General features: G+C 37.5%; 2 protein-coding genes and 1 pseudogene across 2 annotated transcripts; 2 read left to right on the top strand and 1 right to left on the bottom strand.

The window, feature by feature from the left end:
* On the top strand, positions 2,755–7,172 carry LOC107619542 (receptor-like protein kinase). Its single transcript, XM_016321832.2, has one exon. It carries the CDS (start codon positions 3,276–3,278, stop codon positions 6,525–6,527), a length of 3,252 nt encoding a protein of 1,083 aa, XP_016177318.1. The 5' UTR covers positions 2,755–3,275; the 3' UTR covers positions 6,528–7,172.
* LOC107618256 lies at positions 7,789–17,933 on the bottom strand (annotated as a pseudogene).
* LOC107614610 (BTB/POZ domain-containing protein At3g09030-like) lies at positions 14,066–15,947 on the top strand. Its single transcript, XM_016316752.2, has one exon. It carries the CDS (start codon positions 14,208–14,210, stop codon positions 15,567–15,569), a length of 1,362 nt encoding a protein of 453 aa, XP_016172238.1. The 5' UTR covers positions 14,066–14,207; the 3' UTR covers positions 15,570–15,947.

Below are 19,697 nucleotides of genomic sequence, written 5' to 3'. Positions count from 1 at the left end.
GTAGATAGTAATAAAAATAAATAAATAAATAAATATAATTCATGAAAAAAATTAGCATGGTGGTATGAAAATTATAATGCCATAATGATATGTTTAGAATTTGTTCATGTGTGAGGAATGAATTCATATATAAATTGAAATTAAAAATACTTTTGATTTGATGTTGTAGTTTATCAAACTTTAAGAATCACTTTTTAATTTTTTTTATAGATTTGTAGGCTTTGATTTTGGAGTATAGAAAACAAAACATGTTCAACAAGTGTGATACATGGATAAGAATAGCTAATGCAAAGAATGAATCAGGGTATGTTTGGATTTAAAATGACAATGATATATAGAGAAATGTTTTATCAACACTCTCGTGACAATAGATAAGAAAAACGTAAGAGATGAGGCTATTATGTAGTAGATAATCTCAAGAGATGAAAACAAAATTATAAGTGATTATATAGCAGGTTTTGTATTCTTTCTGCTTTTGGTCAAGAATAAAAAAGATAGAACATGGCAAGTAATTAAAGAACATGAAATTAAAAAAAATTATAGGTGACATACATTGATTTATTTAAAATTTTAGGAGTTTAAATTGCATATTTTTAGAATTTGAATTATTGATAGAAAGTATAAGAAATTAAAGATTAGTATCAATAGTCATTTTATTATTCTAAATGAATTGTTTGTAAAATTCTCAATAAATGTTATATGTCCTTGTGAAACTGAGTTTTGAATAAAGGTTGAGAAATAAAAAAAAATAGAATACATAAATTGCTAAAATATATAAATGTTATTTGAAAATTGATTTAAATATTTGAATATAATTCAAATTCTTTGAATCTATTCGATGGAGTAGGAAATTAGTTTATCGGTCCCACGGTGAGCCCCAATTGTTTTTGTGGAGATTGATCGGTGTATAGTTTGTCCGTCGATAAATGTCTTCAAATTTCTTGTCGAGATGAGTTATACGTCGGTAAGGAACGAACAAGGGAGTGGGTACCTACAAAAGACACTCCGACGTTCAAGTCAGTAAGTGTTTAAAATGTATAAGAATGATTCTATGAATATAGTATGTATAAAACATGAAATAGAAGTTATCATGTGTTGTGTGTTTATAATAATTCTATGAATATAGAATATAAGACATGAAAATAGAACATATCATGTGTTGTCCCTTTATAATAATTCTATGAATATAGAATGTAAGATATGAAATATAACTTATTGATATGACCAGTAAAGTCAGTTACGAGTTATAAGCTCGGTAACGTATCCATTACCATAACCGATTATCTGCTATAATCGGCATTCATTCTCACCCAATAATATCGGACAAGTAATAAATTCCCTCTCCAAGCGTTACGACCTAGGTCTAACGATCAGCAATAAACGAGTATAAGAGGAAAAGTAAGAACGGGAGGAGGTAAGCAATCTTTCAAAAGAAAAAATCTCCATACACATTCTCTTACTGACTTGAGCGTCGGAGTGCCTTTGCAGGTACCCACCTCTCGCACTCCTCCTTTGTTGACGAGGTTTTGGATCGCGCCTTAGGAGTCTGCCGACCTTATTAAGGGGACGACCTATACCTCGGCTTGAGCTGGTAAGAACACTTATTATGTTTGTGTATAATAATAATTCTATAAATATAGAATGTAAGATATGAAATAGAAGTTATTATTTATTGGCCCTAAAATTAGATATAGAAGGTTCTTTTTATAGGTATAAAATTAATGAATAGAGTTGATGTTATGACTGTTTGGTCATTAAGATAAAAATAATGGTCATTAAGTCGGTAACGAAGATGTCGGTTACAACTAAAGAATGAATAATAATTAATGTCAAATTATAACTCATAATGTATAATAAAAATCGAATTATAAAGTAACGGATCAATTTTAAAATTCAATATGAAAGCAAATTCAAAATATGTTTAAGAATTGGGACAAATAATTAAAACAATAGGTACATCTATTATTTATATCTATATATTAGCAAAAGAATTGTAAATTTTGGCGTTTTGTACATGCATCCGCCTCTGCTAGAATCTACGTTAGTATAAAAGTCAAAGATCTTCAACCTTGAACTTGTGTGCGAGCCCGAGCATGTATACATGTATCCACTTCTAAAGTGTATTTGAAATCATTTTCCTTTTTTTCAGCTATAGAAAATCAACTATTAATAAACCAATTTTTTTGAAATATTATTTTTATCAACAATATTAGAGTTGCAATTAAAAACAAATGAGTATCAAAATTGAGGAGTAATTCTCTACGGTCAAATTATTCATCAAGAAAACATAGAAAAGTTGACATTTGCGATATTTGTCAAAAATATATATTAATTTTGATATTTAATTATGGTGTTAAAAAATAAAGTGTTAAAATAACTCTATTTTCTTGTAGTGACTTTTAGATGTTATTTTTCTTGTAGAATATCCAAAATTGCATGCATTAGAATATTTTTTATTTTTTTTAACAGCCGTAGGGACCAAGTTTGGTAAAATGTTGTCTGAAGCGTCAAACTAAAGAAGTTGGCAAATCAGATTATAAAAATTTTTCGTGGTGATTTATCAGATTAATTGTAAATTCACGGAAGAGAGACAAAGGTAGCACCATAATATAATCAGAAACAAAGGTTCACACTTCACAGTTCAGACTTCAGACTCTCTGACCTTAAAGAACAACCCAACAGCAACTACAATTCGATTTAAATATTTATAAAGTCAGAATTATTGTAACAATATAAGCTTAAAATGATAAATGGTAACATAAACTACTAAAAAAATCTAGGCAAGGGTATATGGCATGTCCGACGTACAATAACATTAAGTATTTCAGTTCACATGAGAGGTGGTAATTTTGGAGTTGCGTTCAGACGTGGAAATGAGTGCAATAGGATTAAGATAAAATAAAAGCAGAGGCAAGAGCACCGTGGCAATCTCTGGTCCCAAGAGAGTCATTAGCCCACCTGCTAATGTATCTTATTGAGAAAGTAGAAAAAGGCATGGGAATAACGGATGCAACAGCCAACCATCATTTTCAATGCGTTTCTACATCTGTACCGCATAACATTACAATAAAATTAATGCAGTGCAGTGTCACCTTCTTGAGCAACCTCCTTTCTTTCTCTGTTCACACTTCACACACTCGAGAACATTGCATCTCATTCCACTCTCTTTCATACCACAAAACACCACTTTTTTCCCATTGCAATGGCCTTGGACTTAGCCTTCTCTCTTGTAAGTCATTATTCTTGTATTCTAATCGTGTAAGGGGAGTGGGTGAATGGGTACGATGAGGGATCTTCTCTTGTTGTATTGCTTGTTGCATGCTGTTTCTGCACTGAACTCTGAAGGGGAGACTCTGCTTTCACTCTTGAGGAAGTGGACATGGGTGCCTCCTTCCATAAACTCCAGCTGGCAATGGCAGCATGCCTCTCCGTCTCCATGCTCGTGGGCAGGAGTTCAATGTGACCATCATGCCCAGCACGTCGTCTCTCTTAACCTTGCTGGCTTCGGGATTGCCGGTCGCTTAGCACCTGAAATCGGGAATCTCACTCAGTTGCACCGTTTGGACCTTGCTGCAAACTCGCTCCACGGCCCAATACCTGATACCTTGAAAAACTTGCGCAACTTAAGGTACATAAGCCTTGCTGATAATTTATTCACAGGCCATTTTCCAGCTTCCTTGACTCAACTCTCACAGCTACAAATTGTTCACCTCTCTGACAACAATCTAAACGGTTCCGTCCCCATAAGTATTGGGAACATGACTCAGCTCAAGATCCTGTATCTTCAGGATAACCAATTATCTGGGACAGTTCCCTCATCCATTGGCAACTGCAGCAAACTACAAGAGTTGTTTTTGAATCGGAATCTGTTGCAAGGTGTTCTGCCTCAGAGTCTAAACAACCTCCATGATCTTGCTTATTTTGGTGCTGCCAGCAACAGCCTTACTGGTGCCATTCCATTTCCAGTGGGCTCTTGTAACAATTTAGGGTTTCTGGATCTATCATATAATGTGTTTAGTGGAGGCATTCCCTCTGGCTTGGGGAACTGTAGTGGTTTATCAAAATTGGCTCTTGTCAACTGTAACTTAGTCGGAAGGATTCCATCCTCCTTTGGTTTACTGACCCATCTTTCTTTTCTACATCTTTCTAATAACCGCTTATCCGGAACAATACCTTCCGAAATGGGACACTGCAAGTCTTTGATAGAGTTGCAACTGTATTCCAATCAACTGGAGGGAAATATCCCAAGTGATCTTGGGAATTTGAGTAAACTCAAGGACCTTGAGTTGTTTTCCAATCGATTAAGTGGCGAAATTCCACTGAGCATTTGGAAGATTCAGGGTTTGCAGAATGTCCATGTGTATAACAATCACCTCTCTGGTGAGCTACCTTTGGAAATGACAGAGCTCAAGCACCTGAAGAACATCTCATTGTTCAACAACCGCTTCTCTGGAGTCATACCTCGAAACTTGGGAATTAATAGCAGTTTAGTCCAGCTGGACTTTACAAATAATAGGTTCACCGGCAACATCCCACCAAATCTCTGTTTTGGCAAGAAATTGAGCTTGCTGACTCTAGGCATCAATCAACTTCAAGGTAGCATGCCTCCTGGTTTGGGAAGTTGTACAACTCTTACGAGAATGATTCTCAAACAAAATGCTCTCACTGGGCCTCTTCCTGATTTCGAAAGCAATCCAAATCTCACATATATGGATATCAGCAATAACAGAATTGATGGAGCAATTCCACCCAGTTTGGGAAACTGCAGAAATCTCACCACCTTAATTTTGTCTGCGAACAAATTTTCGGGGCTTATACCTCCGCAACTTGGAAAGCTTGTGAATCTCCGAACCTTGGATCTTGCTCACAACAACTTAGAAGGCTCTGTGCCATCTCAGCTGTCAAATTGTGCCAAAATGGACAAGTTTGATGTGGGATTCAACTCCCTAAATGGTTCATTGTCATCAAGGTTGCAGAGCTGGACAGGGCTAAGCACATTGATTTTGAGAGAGAATCATTTTAGTGGAGGCATCCCATCTTTCATTTCAGAATTTAAAAAGCTTTCTGAATTGCAGCTTGGTGGTAATATGCTTGGAGGCAGAATTCCTGGATCTATTGGAGCATTGCAGAATTTGATCTATGGGTTGAATCTAAGTTCCAATTGGCTGATAGATGGCATTCCCGTGGAGATTGGAAAACTGAAAAAATTGCAAATATTGGATCTATCTCGGAACAAGTTGACAGGAAGCATACAAGTTCTTGATGAACTCGCCTCATTAGTTGAAATCAACATTTCATACAACTCTTTTCATGGTCCTGTGCCGAAGATGCTAGTGAAGTTGTTAAATTCTTCATTGCCATCATTTTTGGGCAATCCTGGACTGTGTATTAGTTGTTCAACGCGGGATGGCCTGGCTTGCACTAAAAGCAAGTACCTGAAGCCATGCGATAACAAATCACCTAAGCGGAAAGGCCTTAGTAAAGTTGAAATAGTGTTGACAGCAATTGGATCATCCATTTTTGTCATCTTAGCGCTTTATGCGTTTGCTTTTGCTGGGAAGTCAAAGCATGGAGTCAATAATAACAATATTATCTGTGGAGAGGAGGGGTCTTCCTCCTTACTTAACAAAGTCATGGAGGCTACAGACAACCTAAGTGAACGGTTTGTCATTGGCAGAGGAGCCCATGGAGTTGTCTACAAAGCCCTGGTGGGTCCCGACCAGGCTTTTGCAGTGAAGAAGTTGGGATTTGGTACAAGCAGATTTAAGAAGTTGAGCATGGTGACAGAGATCCAAACCCTCGGAAGAATTAGGCATCGAAATCTGGTGAAAGTAGAAGACTTTTGGTTGAGAAAAGATTTTGGGCTAATCTTGTACAGGTACATGCCAAATGGGAGCCTCCATGATGTGTTGCATGAAAAGAATCCAAGGCCAGTTGTCTTAGAGTGGAGGGTGCGGTATAAGATAGCTGTTGGGGTTTCTCATGGACTGGCTTATCTCCATTATGATTGTGATCCTCCCATAGTACACCGAGACATCAAGCCAAAGAATATACTTCTGGACTCTGATATGGAGCCTCATATCGCTGACTTTGGCATTGCCAAACTGTTGTCGGTATTGACAGAGAAATCGCCTTCATCATTGTCGTCGTCTCTCCCCCTTGGCACAATTGGTTATATTGCACCAGAGAATGCATATGCAACAACAGCTAGTAGGGAGTCAGACGTGTATAGTTACGGGGTAGTCTTGCTTGAACTCCTAACCAGAAAGAAGGCAGCGGATGATGGTGATTTGGTGGGTTGGGTTGGATCCCTCTGGAGAGAAACAGCAGAAATTGGCCAAATTGTGGATCCAGGGCTTGCACAAGAATTCATTGACACCCACATAATGGAGCAAGTTACCAAAGTGCTTATGGTGGCTCTGAGATGCACTGAGCAGGATCCCCACAACAGACCCCCAATGACACTTGTTACCAAGCTCTTATCAGATGCAAATCCACCAACAACTAATACTAATCCTAAGGGCTAGTTTATTTTCACTTTTCAAACAACTGCGTTGTAGTTGTGGTGAAACACAGGAATTGGAGTATGTTTGCGATGGTGTATAAGAATTTATTTAACCCATCTCATTCTTTTATCAAACTGATCGTGCAAACACTGAGCACGATATATATTGTATCCAGCAGATTAGTATGGAACTAGAAAATATGAAAAATTAGAGTAATTCTTCCCATAAATTTAGTGGTTCTCTTTTTTGTTTGTTGGATTGATAACTTCACATTCACATACACAAGTAGACTAAAATATGTACGTTTCTACAAATGGTGTAACACTAATAATGTAACAAGGGGGATCCAATGTTTGACATCTGTCAGAATCTAGTTGGCAACATATAGCATCTATGGAGGGCACTGAGATGGGGTTGGCAGAGCACAACGCCAACATTGAGGGGGAGGTCGATAACATGAACATCTGGAAGGCCGTTACAGAGAAACCAGAGGACAAAACCTTACAGCCAATATTAATATATTATTAGGGAGACTCCGAGAGTTACTTGGCCACTTGGGAATTTCACAAATCACTAGTTCGCGGCTATAAAGAAAATGCCAAACTTGTACCCTTGTATTGTAATGTTTGATAAAGAGAACGCCTAAGTTGTCACTTGCCTTGAGATAGTATTTTTATACTTTATATTACAGATAAAATAAGATCATAAATTAATAATAAAATAAAGTGACGTGTGAGTATTGTTTTTAAATTGGTTATCAAGATTTAAAAAAAAAAACACCATAATGCATACATTATTTTATATTTTTCTTTCTAACAGTTCTTTTTTATATTTTTTTGCACCTATATTTAACTTTGATTTGTATGCTTCTTGTTAAAATATATAGCTTTATATTATACTATTCCGGTAAGCCTTTATTCTTATTTCTCTTGGTCCGATAGCTGGATGAACTTTTAAATTAAGAACAAATATTATCGTTATTTTTAAAACTTTAATAGTACAACATCATCTTTTTAAAAAAGGTTATGTCTAAATATAAATTTTAGATTTTTTTTTCCTCCTCCAATTACCTGTGCTTCTATAATATATAAATATTTTTTTTACCATGTTTACAAGTAGTAGAGAGTATATGGTTTGCGTCTACGTTGGGGCATGCATGTGATGAAAATATAAGATTGCTGCTATATTGTCAATATAATTAACTACGAATAAATTCTAGGAGGAAATTAAATGAAACTGCTGATATCTGTAATATATAGGGAGGGGGACAAATTAGTGAGGGATATGTCACATATGTCAGGCTAGCTAGTAAGCTTACTAGCTATGAATTGAAGGAGAGTGGTTGGTGGATGCTAACTATGACTAGCCAGTTCTCTCTCGTATCTATTGTGGTTGCGCAGCAGCAGTAGTACGAGACTTCTTGAGTCGTCTGATATGCTTCTTTAAGGTCCGTGACCATGGTGTTTTCGGAACTGGAATTAGTTTTCCAACTACAGCAAGAGGCCAGCTGTGTTACATTAAAGCAATCAGTCTTACTATTAATGCAATATATCAATCAATCAACAAATTCAATTCAATTGACCACAAGAAGTAGTCTAGCTGACATGAGCAGGCACTTGAGTCAACTAACCTGATTATCCCAATACCAAGAGAAAATAACCAAAGTTTCCAGTCAAGGCGCACTGTTGAGGTGAATTTTCCGAGAAACTCGATGATTAGTATCTGAACAGTTTAATTTGACTTAATTAGATTCAGAAATACGTGCATGCAAATGCTAAATGATTAATTTAGAATAACAATTGGATGCCTGTTCACCTGAAGCACAAATGTCATTCCAACAATTCCCATGAAGAGACGATTCTTAGTCACTCCTTTGAAAACATTCATTTGATCTATTTTTCTAGCATTGAACTCGTTAAATATCTGAGTCAAAACATTACAACAACCGTCCCAATAAGAATCCTATCGTCCCAATAAGAATCCTATATACTGTATTACACTATAAAATTATTTTGTTGCAAGGGATGGGGATGGGACAGAGACACATTGTATAAGGAAATCGCAGATTTATCTCCAAATTAAACCATTAATTAAATAGGTTTTCACTACTTACTTGGCATAGAACGAATGTGTTGAATATTAAAGTATTCTTCACTTGTAAGGAGTGAGATTTAGAATCTTGATCATCACCTAAATTAATACTTTGCCAACCGAAATTAAGAATGAGAAGAATGGTCACTTGATAGACAGCCTGGAAAATCAAATGTATAAAAAATCATAAAGTGATAGGATCCAAAGAGGTATATGTAATATGTTTTCAGGCTACACACAACTAAATGATGATCTCACAACAGGACAATGTGCAAGTTTAATTTCTCCGCACAGTATTAAGAATGATGTACTCTAGCTACCTGTATGACCAAGTTCCTCCACATGACATTAGTTATAAGAGATTCCCTGAAAAATCGAGGAAGAGCACATGGTGTGAAATTAAGGCGAGAGACATGGTAAAAGGCAGAAATCAGATCCAAATGAAGCAATACAAACCTTCGGCCAACTGGTGATCTGCGCATAAGGCTGTCAGTTGGTGGTTCCGTAGCTAGTGCAAGGGCTCCAAGAGTGTCCATGATCAGGTTGACCCACAAAAGCTGCACGTAAACAAATTAAACCAAAACTAAACATACATCTGCAAATAAATTAAAGAGTGAGGGAAGCGTGGTGCACCTGTACTGCATTTAAAGGAACTTCACCAGCAGATACGGCGGCCACAACATTTATTACAAGAGCAGCAACGTTAACAGTGAGTTGGAACTGAATGAATTTTTGAATATTCGCATATACTGAACGGCCCCATCGAACAACCTGAACAAACACACAAAACAGTTTAATTAATTATAAACAGATGATCATGCATATGGTGAAGGTTGGTTACCTTAACTACTGATGCAAAGTTATCATCAAGAATTATAATATCGGAGCTTTCTTTTGCAACTTCAGTTCCTTGGATGCCCATAGAAAGACCAATATCTGCCTAAAAGGAACATAGCAAAAGACGGTCATGAATTATAAGTATAAGGAAAAAAAATATACAATTAAAGATCCAGAGATGGAAGAAATATGGTATACGTACCTCATGAAGTGCAGGAGCATCATTGGTGCCATCCCCTGTGACTGCAACAACTTCACCCAATTTACGCAGCGCTTGCACGAGCAAAAGCTTGTCATTAGGAGAAGACCTCCCCATCACCGTTATTTTCTTAGCAACTTGTTCCCTTTCTATTTCAGATAGTTCACGGAATGTCTTCCCTTCAATTATATTTGGCTCCACCGCCTCTTCCTTTGAACTCAGTATTCCACACTCCAAAGCTATTGCCTTTGCTGTATTCAGATTGTCCCCCGTAACCATCCGTACCTTAACACCTGCTTGAGAGCATAGTCTTACAGCTTCTTTCACTCCGGGCCGACAAGGATCCTGAATATGATTAAAATTCAGGGTTGCTAACCTCAGTCAAAGCAGAATAAAAGGATCGACTTGTAAGTAGTTTACCTTTATCCCAACAATAGCAAGCAAAATAAGCTCCTGTTCTGGCAAGGACCACTTGTCTAAATCCTCTTGCTTAGAGGGAACTTTGTCCAATTCGTATGGTCTGTACGCAATGGCCACACAGCGCAAGCTCTGGACAGCCATGTCTTCAATGGCCTCCGTGAAGAATACCTGCAAAACATAATGTTAATCTTTTCCTTATCCGAATTGCTCCAATCATTTTAAGAAACAAACATAGCTAACCGCCAGTTATAAGAATAGCCAACCAACCAACCAACCTTGTCTTTTTCAATAGATTGCAACTGACCATTTGAATCAAGATATTGAGTGCAGGCTCCTAGAACTATTTCTGCAGCTCCTTTCCAATGTATATGTACTCCAGAAACCCCCTGCCACCAGAAATGGAATGGTGTTAATAATCAACCAGCATTTTAAATGCTAATTTATTTATTTGATAAAAAAAATTACCATCTTTAGAGCAACACCACCTCGCTTTTTCTCAGAATTGAAGGGGAAGACGTGGAGAACTGTCGAATTTGATCTGGTAAGATCAAAATTCATCCCCAACTGCCATGACTCGATTAATTAAGTTCAGCTTCAAAATCAATACATCAATACATACATATATATACAGACATATATTAACCAACAAGCTAATTAATTAGTAGGACCAACCTTCACGGCCCAAGAAAGAATTGCCTTCTCGGTTGGAGATCCTGAAATCTCTGCCTCTCCACCATCCTTCCAAACGAAATATATAATGCAGTCAGAATGAAAACCATGGGAATAAAATATTCTATAGTTCTAGATTAGATCAACAAACCTTAGGCACAAAAACATTGCCCGTAGTATTCTGTGCAATGCCTTCATTTATGAGGGATAGAACTTCTGGATGCAACTTCGACGAGTCATCGGGTGGATCTTGTTTCTTCCTCCCAGCATATGCCTCAACTACAGTCATCTATATATATATAGGATTCCGCAAAACAAGTTACTATTCACATGCATATTCATGCACAAATGAGCTTGGTAATTAACCATCTGAGGGATGAATATAATGTAACATACTACCAACCCACCTGATTCAAGGTCAAAGTTCCGGTCTTATCACTACAAATTGTTGTGGCGGAGCCCATAGTTTCACATGCTGATAGCCTTCGAACCTGCACAACTATGCATGTTTTAAAACTAATTAACTCATGACAAAATAGTTCTGGAGAATAAAAGGATAGTTACCAATGCTTTGTCTGCCATCATTTTCCGCATAGAGAAGGCCAGGCTATATATCACCAACAAAATACAAATTACCCTTAATAGAGGAATGCACGTCTCTCAGCTCCCTTAGTTTTTTACATTTGAGCTGTGTATAGTTGGAGTCTATGATTCCTATGATTATGGTGGTTATAATAGCTATATAAATAAATTAAAATAGGTGTTTGTTTTCATATAATGTAAAAAATACGGAAAAAGAAGTATTATTAAATAATAAAAAAATATTACTTTAATTTTAATAATATCTTTTAAAATAACATAACTATTATAGTCACTATAGCATAGGTACCATAGCGTCCACTCAATGTACACGGGGAAATAAAAGTAAAGTATAGCGACATTACTAACGTTAAGGTAACTGCCAAAGGTAGACCTTCAGGCACTGCAACAACAACAATTGTAACCTGCACCACTCTAGGTTTAGTTGAGAAACAATTACAAAAACGATAAAATGGAAATAAAACAAGAACAACAAAGTTACATGTATTAGGATTCGAACTTACTGCAATGGTAAAGATTTTGATGACCCCGTCAACTGCATCACTAATACTAGTCTTTCCCGCTACAAATTGCACTTGTCCGTCTACATCTTTTGTATTGCCAGAGAAGTATCTACGATTCCAAAATCATTACTCACTCTCTCTCAACACACACACACACACAGAGCACGGAGCTTGTAGTAACTATTAATAAGTTTTAAGTACACTACACTGGTTATTACTAACATCACGTGTTACTGCTAGTTAGTAGTACTATATAGTAAGTACTAAAAAAACAACCAATCAAAAAACAATTGAATTGATCTATCTAGCTACGTGGATGCTTAATTAGAAGTGTTTAGTGTGTTTACCTTCCCAAGAGGACTGCAAGAACAGAAACGGCGACAGTAAGCCCAACTATGCCAACAAACGTTGCTACTCCATTCAAACGTACCTATTACGTTACGTGTCACCCAAAAAATATAATTAGGTAAAGTTATAACAGCGTTTTCTTTGTTTAATTTTGGTTTTGGATTTGGATGCATGCGCGCAAGAGAACCTGTAACGGAGTCTCTTCCCCATTATCCTCTGAGATACTTGCCATCAACAGTCCCCATTCAGTGTTAATGCCAACACCTGTTACCTACACATCCATGCCAATATCACATCATGGCATATATAAAAGAAAGAAAATATTAGCATACCACCACACCCCCTAACTGAGATGCAGCATATTAAAAGGATTATTATAATACTGTACCAGCATAGTACCAACTCCATCTGCTACTTTGCAACCGGACATCAAAAATGGTGCCTTGTGATCCTTCTGAACCTGCAGGGCACTCCTAGCTTAAAAATCAAAACAAGAATAAACAACCACTAATTAGGTCAATTGAAGGAATAAGCAACATACAATTTTGCTTTCACCAGTCATACTCGATTCATCAATGGCGTTAATAACGAGTACATTTGATTAGTTTAAGTTTCGACGTAGTGAGTTATCTGTCATTGTAATATAAACTACACACCTCCAATTGTATATTTTGTTTTTCTGCGTTCAAGTTCTTAAACTGGAGAGATTGCCGATAATCACTGACGGCTGGAATATAAAAAGGCAAAAGTAATAACAATACAAAAATTTAACGGTTTTCGAAGGAGCGAGGGCAATTCTAGAGCTACAAATTTTGTGTCTAAATTACTTAAATGTAAATGTTAAAAAATGTGACCCACTCTTTTATGAAATTAAAACATGTATATTTTGTAGGTAGTATAGAACACACTTTGGACGAAAATTCAAAAAATAAAGGCACCCACTAAAATAAATATGCTAAATTTTTTATTTTTTTATGAAAATACTTGTATTAAAAATATGACTTATTTATTTAGCTACATTTTAAATAAAAATAACATTTTTATAATATACTAAAATTAAATTTTATATGATAAAAAAAAGAAACATCTTCATATATTAAACAATTTTATTTTAATATTCATATAATATTTGACATGATATGATGATAAATTTACTTTTATTTATCAAATGAAAGAAGCTGTTCGGATACCTGTAACTATAATGACAAGAAAAACTGCGAAAGTAATGCTCCCACCGTCATACCATCCATGTTCCAAACCCTAACGATTACAAATTAATGAAATGAACAAACTTTTATGAATGATCATTTGAATAAAAATATAAAAATGAAGGAAAAGTCTAGGAATAAACAATTTTATTAAAATTTAGCCTACACTTAACTAGTAAAAGAAAAATAAATAATTCTACATTATTAGATGTGATCTTACACCATTAAAAATATTAATAATGACTACAAATTATAAAACTTGCTGATCTCTTAGTATTCCTCGTATAAATAAATTGATTACGTTTGGTATGCAGTATTAATTAAATGATCATTAATTTAAAAAAAATTATTTAAGAAACAATAAGATACCAACTTAAAAAAAAATCTAAAATTACTTTATATTATATTTCTTAATTGATGTTTATCTTATTTTATTTCTTTAATTATAATAAATTAAATAAAATAATTTTATGTTATTATATCACAAGTATTACTTTATTATTTTTAACCAAAGCATTAAAATAAAGAAGGATACATGAGACAAACATTATAAGAGCAGGATTCAGGTGGAATAAGCAAGAGACAAGTAACCAAACTAATATTAAATGATTTAAACTATGCTAAACATTTGCCTTAGTCTTAAATCTTAATAGGAGCCAAACTATGTGCATGTTTGGGCGCCATTAATAGTTAAAAAAATTACTCATTTCGAGGTTCATTTTTTACGTTCCTTAATAGTTAAAAAAGAAAACCAAAAATGACCAAAAGTCCAAAACTAAGATAGGGAGAAGCATCAGCTGATAGACATAGTCATCACCAGTCAACAATGGAGGCAGAGGGCAGTTCCCAAGCCTCTGCGGCGGCATCAGAGTCCCAAGCCACCAGCGAACGCATCAAACGCATCAACGGCGGCAAGCTCTTCGAGACAACCCTCTCGACCATCCGGTCCGCCGGTCCAGACTCCCTCCTCTTTGTCCTCTCGAACCGCCCCGCCAACGACCCCAACCCGGTTTTCATAGACCGGGACCCCGAAATCTTCTCCGTCCTCCTCTCCCTCCTGCGCACCAATCAGATCCCCTCCGCCGCCCGCCGCTTCTCCACACAGGAGCTTGCTGACGAGGCCGCCTTTTACGGCATAGACTCCCACTTCCGCTCTGCTGCCGCTCCCCCGCCCTTCTCCGGCATCGATGCTTCCATCGTCAAGTCCATCAGTCCCGCCTCCGAGGGTCTCCCTTCCACCTTTGCCGTCGCCGACAACGGCGCGGTCTGGATCGCCCACGGCGGCCAGATCTCCAGCTATGACTGGAGCCTCGCCCACACCGGCACTCTCCGTACTCACCTCGACGAGATCGACTCCATCTGCCGCGTATGGACGGAGATCGCTGCCGTCGGATCGGAATCCGATGCCGGACTTCATTTCTACGACTTCTCAAGCAGCCGCCACGTTGGATCCGTACACTGGACCGATCCTTCAGATCCTCGCATATTCAAGGCTCGCGTTAACGCCATAACCGCCTCGGAAACCTCCGTGTTCGCCTCGTTCGATTGTCCTCACCGCGAGAACATTGTTCTCGAGATCGACAAAGAGAGGATCCAGATTGTATCGCAGTTAGGGCGCCAATCGGGGAACCAGGCAAAGCACATGGTTCCGTCGAAGCTGACGTTTGTTCCGGCAACCGGAGTTCTCGTCGGAACCGCCATCACGAGCGGCGCGTTCGGCTACTCCGGTTACATACGGATTTGGGACCCCAGGTCCGGAGACGTGGTTTGGGAGACAAACGAGCCTGGTGCGGGTCGGAGTAGCAGGTTCGGAGACTCATTTGCTGACGTGGATGTTGACGCGGAAGGGTTATCGATTTTCAAGCTGTGTTCTAAGTCTGGGGATTTGGGTATGGCTGACATGAGGCGTTTGGGGGATGATCCTTGGGTTTATTTGGAGGAGAAGAACCCTAGCATGGTAAATTATGGTGGTGAAGTGAATAATTTGTTGGTGCATTGTTGTTGGGGGCAAGTGTTTGTTGGAAGAGGTGGAAGCTTGGAGGTTTGGTCGGCGGACCGGATGGTCGAGAGGGTTGTCTCGAAGAGCTTGCCGCCGACGTTGAGCTTGATGCGTTCGCTGGTGGCTTGGGACTCTGATGCCGCCGCAGAGGCTTGGGAACTGCCCTCTGCCTCCATTGTTGACTGGTGATGACTATGTCTATCAGCTGATGCTTCTCCCTATCTTAGTTTTGGACTTTTGGTCATTTTCGGTTTTCTTTTTTAACTATGAAGGAACGTAAAAAATGAACCTCGAAATGAGTAATTTTTTTTTATTCAAATAATTTTATATCTAAATTTATCTAAAAGGATAAAGGGAATACCTCTTTTCTCAGTGAAATTAAGAAAGAGAATTAAAATTTGGACAAGAATATTTTAGTTTAGTGATTACAATTAACGCGTATTACATGACAGCACTAGAGGTATTTTATTCAGTTAGATGATACATGGAACCGCATGTGCATGTATGTTACCTAATTCATCACATAATCAAGCTGTATAGCGCATTAGTGCTCGAATAAATGTTTGTTGTGAATGATGAGAATTAGAAAATAAGAGTGTTATTCACACACCTCTGTTTTTATTCCAAGTGCCAATGATACCACAGCTGCTATAATCAATATTATAAGCGTCAGATCTTGCCAAGATTCCCAAAGAAACCTCTGTAAAACAACCACTGTTAAACTAGCAACTACTTCGTTAACTGCAATTTTTATCTTTAATTTCCTGAAAAGAAAAGATGGTATAAAAAAGAATAGAAAGTACCCAGAAACTTCTGCCCTTTTTCCGAGGATATGTATTAGTTCCAAATGCTATTTTCCTTTTTGATAGATCAATATCACTTCCACTAATGCCTTTCTCCGGATTTGATTTTAGTATATCCGCTAAGCCCCTAACCTGATGAATAAGATGTCGTATGTATATGTGTGTGTGTTAGCAAATAAAGCACAAGGCTTCAAGCCATCAATTTAACGTAGTGCACAACATACAAAAGGTTGTATTGAAGTAGACTTGCCCCTCCATAGTGTTGCAAAGCAAGAACGTTCTGATCCTTAAACATCGAAACTAGTTGTTCGAGTCCAACTGCATAGTCACCATCAGGAGTTGGGGCTGCCAGGGATGGCGCTGCTGTATTTGTCACTGGATGTCGTATGATACAAGTTTAATTTTAGGCATGCATACGTACGGAGGGAATAGTAATAAGAGAAAAATTTAATTCAATGGACAAGTACGTACGTACCTAGTTCCCGTTCCCCAGCCAATCTGAAAAGCAAAGCTGCCTAATATAATAAAGCAAGTAATCATGGTTGATTAGTAGAAGAGAAGCGTGGGAAATAAACCAAACTAATTGATTGATCAGGAGGGAACTTTAATGAGCTAGCTTACTCTTATGACTTGTGCATGGGCTCTAATCATGCTTTTCTTTTGCTCTTTCTCCTCTTCCTTTTTCAAGTCCAAAGTATATCTAAAACGCCTGGAGGCATTCAGAACCAATGCTGCTTGCTGCAAATAATTAAATGATCAGTGAAACTTCCTTTCATCGTTGGAAAAGTAAATTGGATAAAATGTTGCGGGTGCTTACTCTCCAACGCTTGAGCGTCTGGAGCGGGACGTTCTTGGTGTGGATAACGTCAAAAGGATCATCGGGATCCACTAGTTCATCGTCGTCTTCTTCGTTGTTCGAAGCGGGGTCCACGTGGTCATGGCGGCCGCCAGCGATGGTAACTGTGAGGAGGCCATTGGGAGAGGAGTTGGAACCCCGCGAGGTAGAGCGGGCCATGTTTGCCAAGGTCTTGGATCCAGACGTACAGATCGGTCAATAGTATATTGTGTATATATTTATTCAGATTCAGATGACCACTTCGATCACTTCGCGCCAAAGGTGAATTAATCAATCAAAAGAGTGGATGGATTTAATTAATTAATTAAGGTGGAGAAGATAGGAGCAAAATGATGAGAATCAAAATGAAATTAAAGAATTCATAAATCGATCAGCCAAGAGAGACCGAAGAAACTAGGTAGGTGGCTAGAAAAGGAAATAAAAATGTTAATGAATAAGATAATTAAACCACAAAGTAAAGAGATAGGTCTCCATGATCGTCTGGATGGATGCAGGCATTGCATATGGATGATGCATGATGGAAGCCTTGTTGGCTCATGGCTCTGCTGCTATTTGGCTATTGTTGGGCAATGCTATTATTGCTAGCTAGCTGGAAATTCCTCCCATCCCCAACAAACCATCATCCTATTCATTTAATTCATTAATTCTCCTATTTCTTCCCTATCCCCATTCAATTCTATTCTATTCTCTCTTCGTTTCCTATTTCCCTTTTCCTTCCTAATTCTATATTTAGATCATCATAAATCAAGCCACACGTGTACGCACGCTACCTTGTGCTCTCTATCCTCTAAATCTTTTTCTCAAATTAGTCTGTTATGTACATCAGCAGAAAAAAGCAGCAGACCAAGAATTGAGCAACTCATATCATCAATTTCCATTAGCTCTAGTTATTTTATTATCAACTACTTAATCATGTCATAATTCAATTTACTTGATGAGTTAGGAAACTTGGCCCGTTAAATCAAACTACTATTAATATGCTAAGCTACTTTCAAACCATTAATTAAACTACAGTTAATAAATTTTATTTATTAATATTAGGAAAAGTATATGGAACCAAAAGATAATCAGCCAAAAAGTAAATAAAACTGTTTAATTAAAATCACTTTTTGAATAATATGTTTGAAAACTGCTCCTGAAATCACGGAGTACAAACCAAAACCCGATTTTTTATAGAGCCCAAACACATTTTAGCTGATTTTTGACTGATATGCTTTTTGTTCCCTAGTTGTTCTCTTAATATTATTATCGATTATCAGTTAAAAAGGAGCTACTCTTTTTCCCTTTAATTCTGAGTTTAATATCATAAAAAATTTTAATCTAATTTAGTTTTATGTATATATTTTTTTATTATATTCAATTAAAAATTATTATAAAAATTAAAGTATAATAGATGGAAGAATTACAAAAACAAACAAAAATTAGAAAGAACAAGAAAAAAAAATTATTGAATAAAATAAATTTAAAATACATGAAATGGTATTTAAATTCATGTTTTGGGGTATAAAATGCTTTCTTTCAACCACTAAACTAGTAGATATATTGTTAAAAGTTCTATACAGCATATAATATATGTTTTTTAAGTTTCGAAATTTTGGGAGGAGGGATGGCCCATGCTGGTCTTCCTAGTTCTGCATCTGGGCGGTAGTAGTTAGACTTAGTCCCTTATAATAGGATATTTAAGTTTACATATAAAATACTTAGTAAATTTTGTTTCCATATGCTCATATCTAAGCTGGTTTAAATATATGTTTGTATGTTGTTATGTAATTTTAGTGGACACCTTGTTATGACACATAGGCACCGCAGGATATCTTTCTTTAGTGGGTGCATAATGGCGAAGACCGAAGAGAGAGGCTAATGCAGTGGTCTCTTTGGTCTGTTTTTATTTCGTCGAGTTTCATCACTCAGATCGAGTTATTCGATAGTTGGTGGTGCACAAGATTTACCGAAGACGCTAATAAATGTTGATGGGATACTTCCGTTGACCCTCAGATTAAAAGACAAATGATGGCCGATGGAGCTTGCAGTGTGGTACTCAGTATAGAGAGGCCATTTTGAGGCTTTCCGATAGGCGATGGTGTTACTGACGAGAGACCTACGACCTTCGCTACCGTATTTCACCTGGTGGTACAGGATGTGCCGCATGCGTTTCTTGTCACAACACGACGCGCACCTTCTCCATGTGTTGCTAGGTGATGCTCCACTGGAGGTCTCACAAATTGTTGGCTTGTTGCTTCATCCAGATGCTCCTGATCTTCGGCATATGCTTAACCGTGCTCGAACAAGAGTGAGGGGGCGTAGACAACTTAGACATTGAGATGATCCATAGTAGGAGAAGGATGTAGAATATCAAAGATAGGAGGATGTTCATGATGGTGATGGCATTGGACTCTGATTGAGATGATGTTCCTAGGCACTCGGTCTTTGAGTTGGGGTAATCGAGCGGAGTTGGCCATCATGCACATGCGGATGGGTCCGGTGGTCGTCAGGGAGTGCGACAGACCTTGAGATGAGCATAGGTAAGATATACGATGTATGTCGTACCAAATATGAGGAGATGGCTTGTATTACTGCGCAGTATCACCACACCCGACCTGCAAGGACACACATGAGGTTGCCCCTACTGGGGGTTTCAATACCCATTGTTCAACCGCA

The sequence above is a fragment of the Arachis ipaensis genome, chromosome B09 (genome assembly GCF_000816755.2).
Source record: "Arachis ipaensis cultivar K30076 chromosome B09, Araip1.1, whole genome shotgun sequence".
Lineage (NCBI taxonomy): Eukaryota > Viridiplantae > Streptophyta > Magnoliopsida > Fabales > Fabaceae > Arachis > Arachis ipaensis.
The sequence above is the reverse complement of the archived record's forward strand: the minus strand, read 5'-3'. Positions and strand labels throughout refer to the sequence as shown.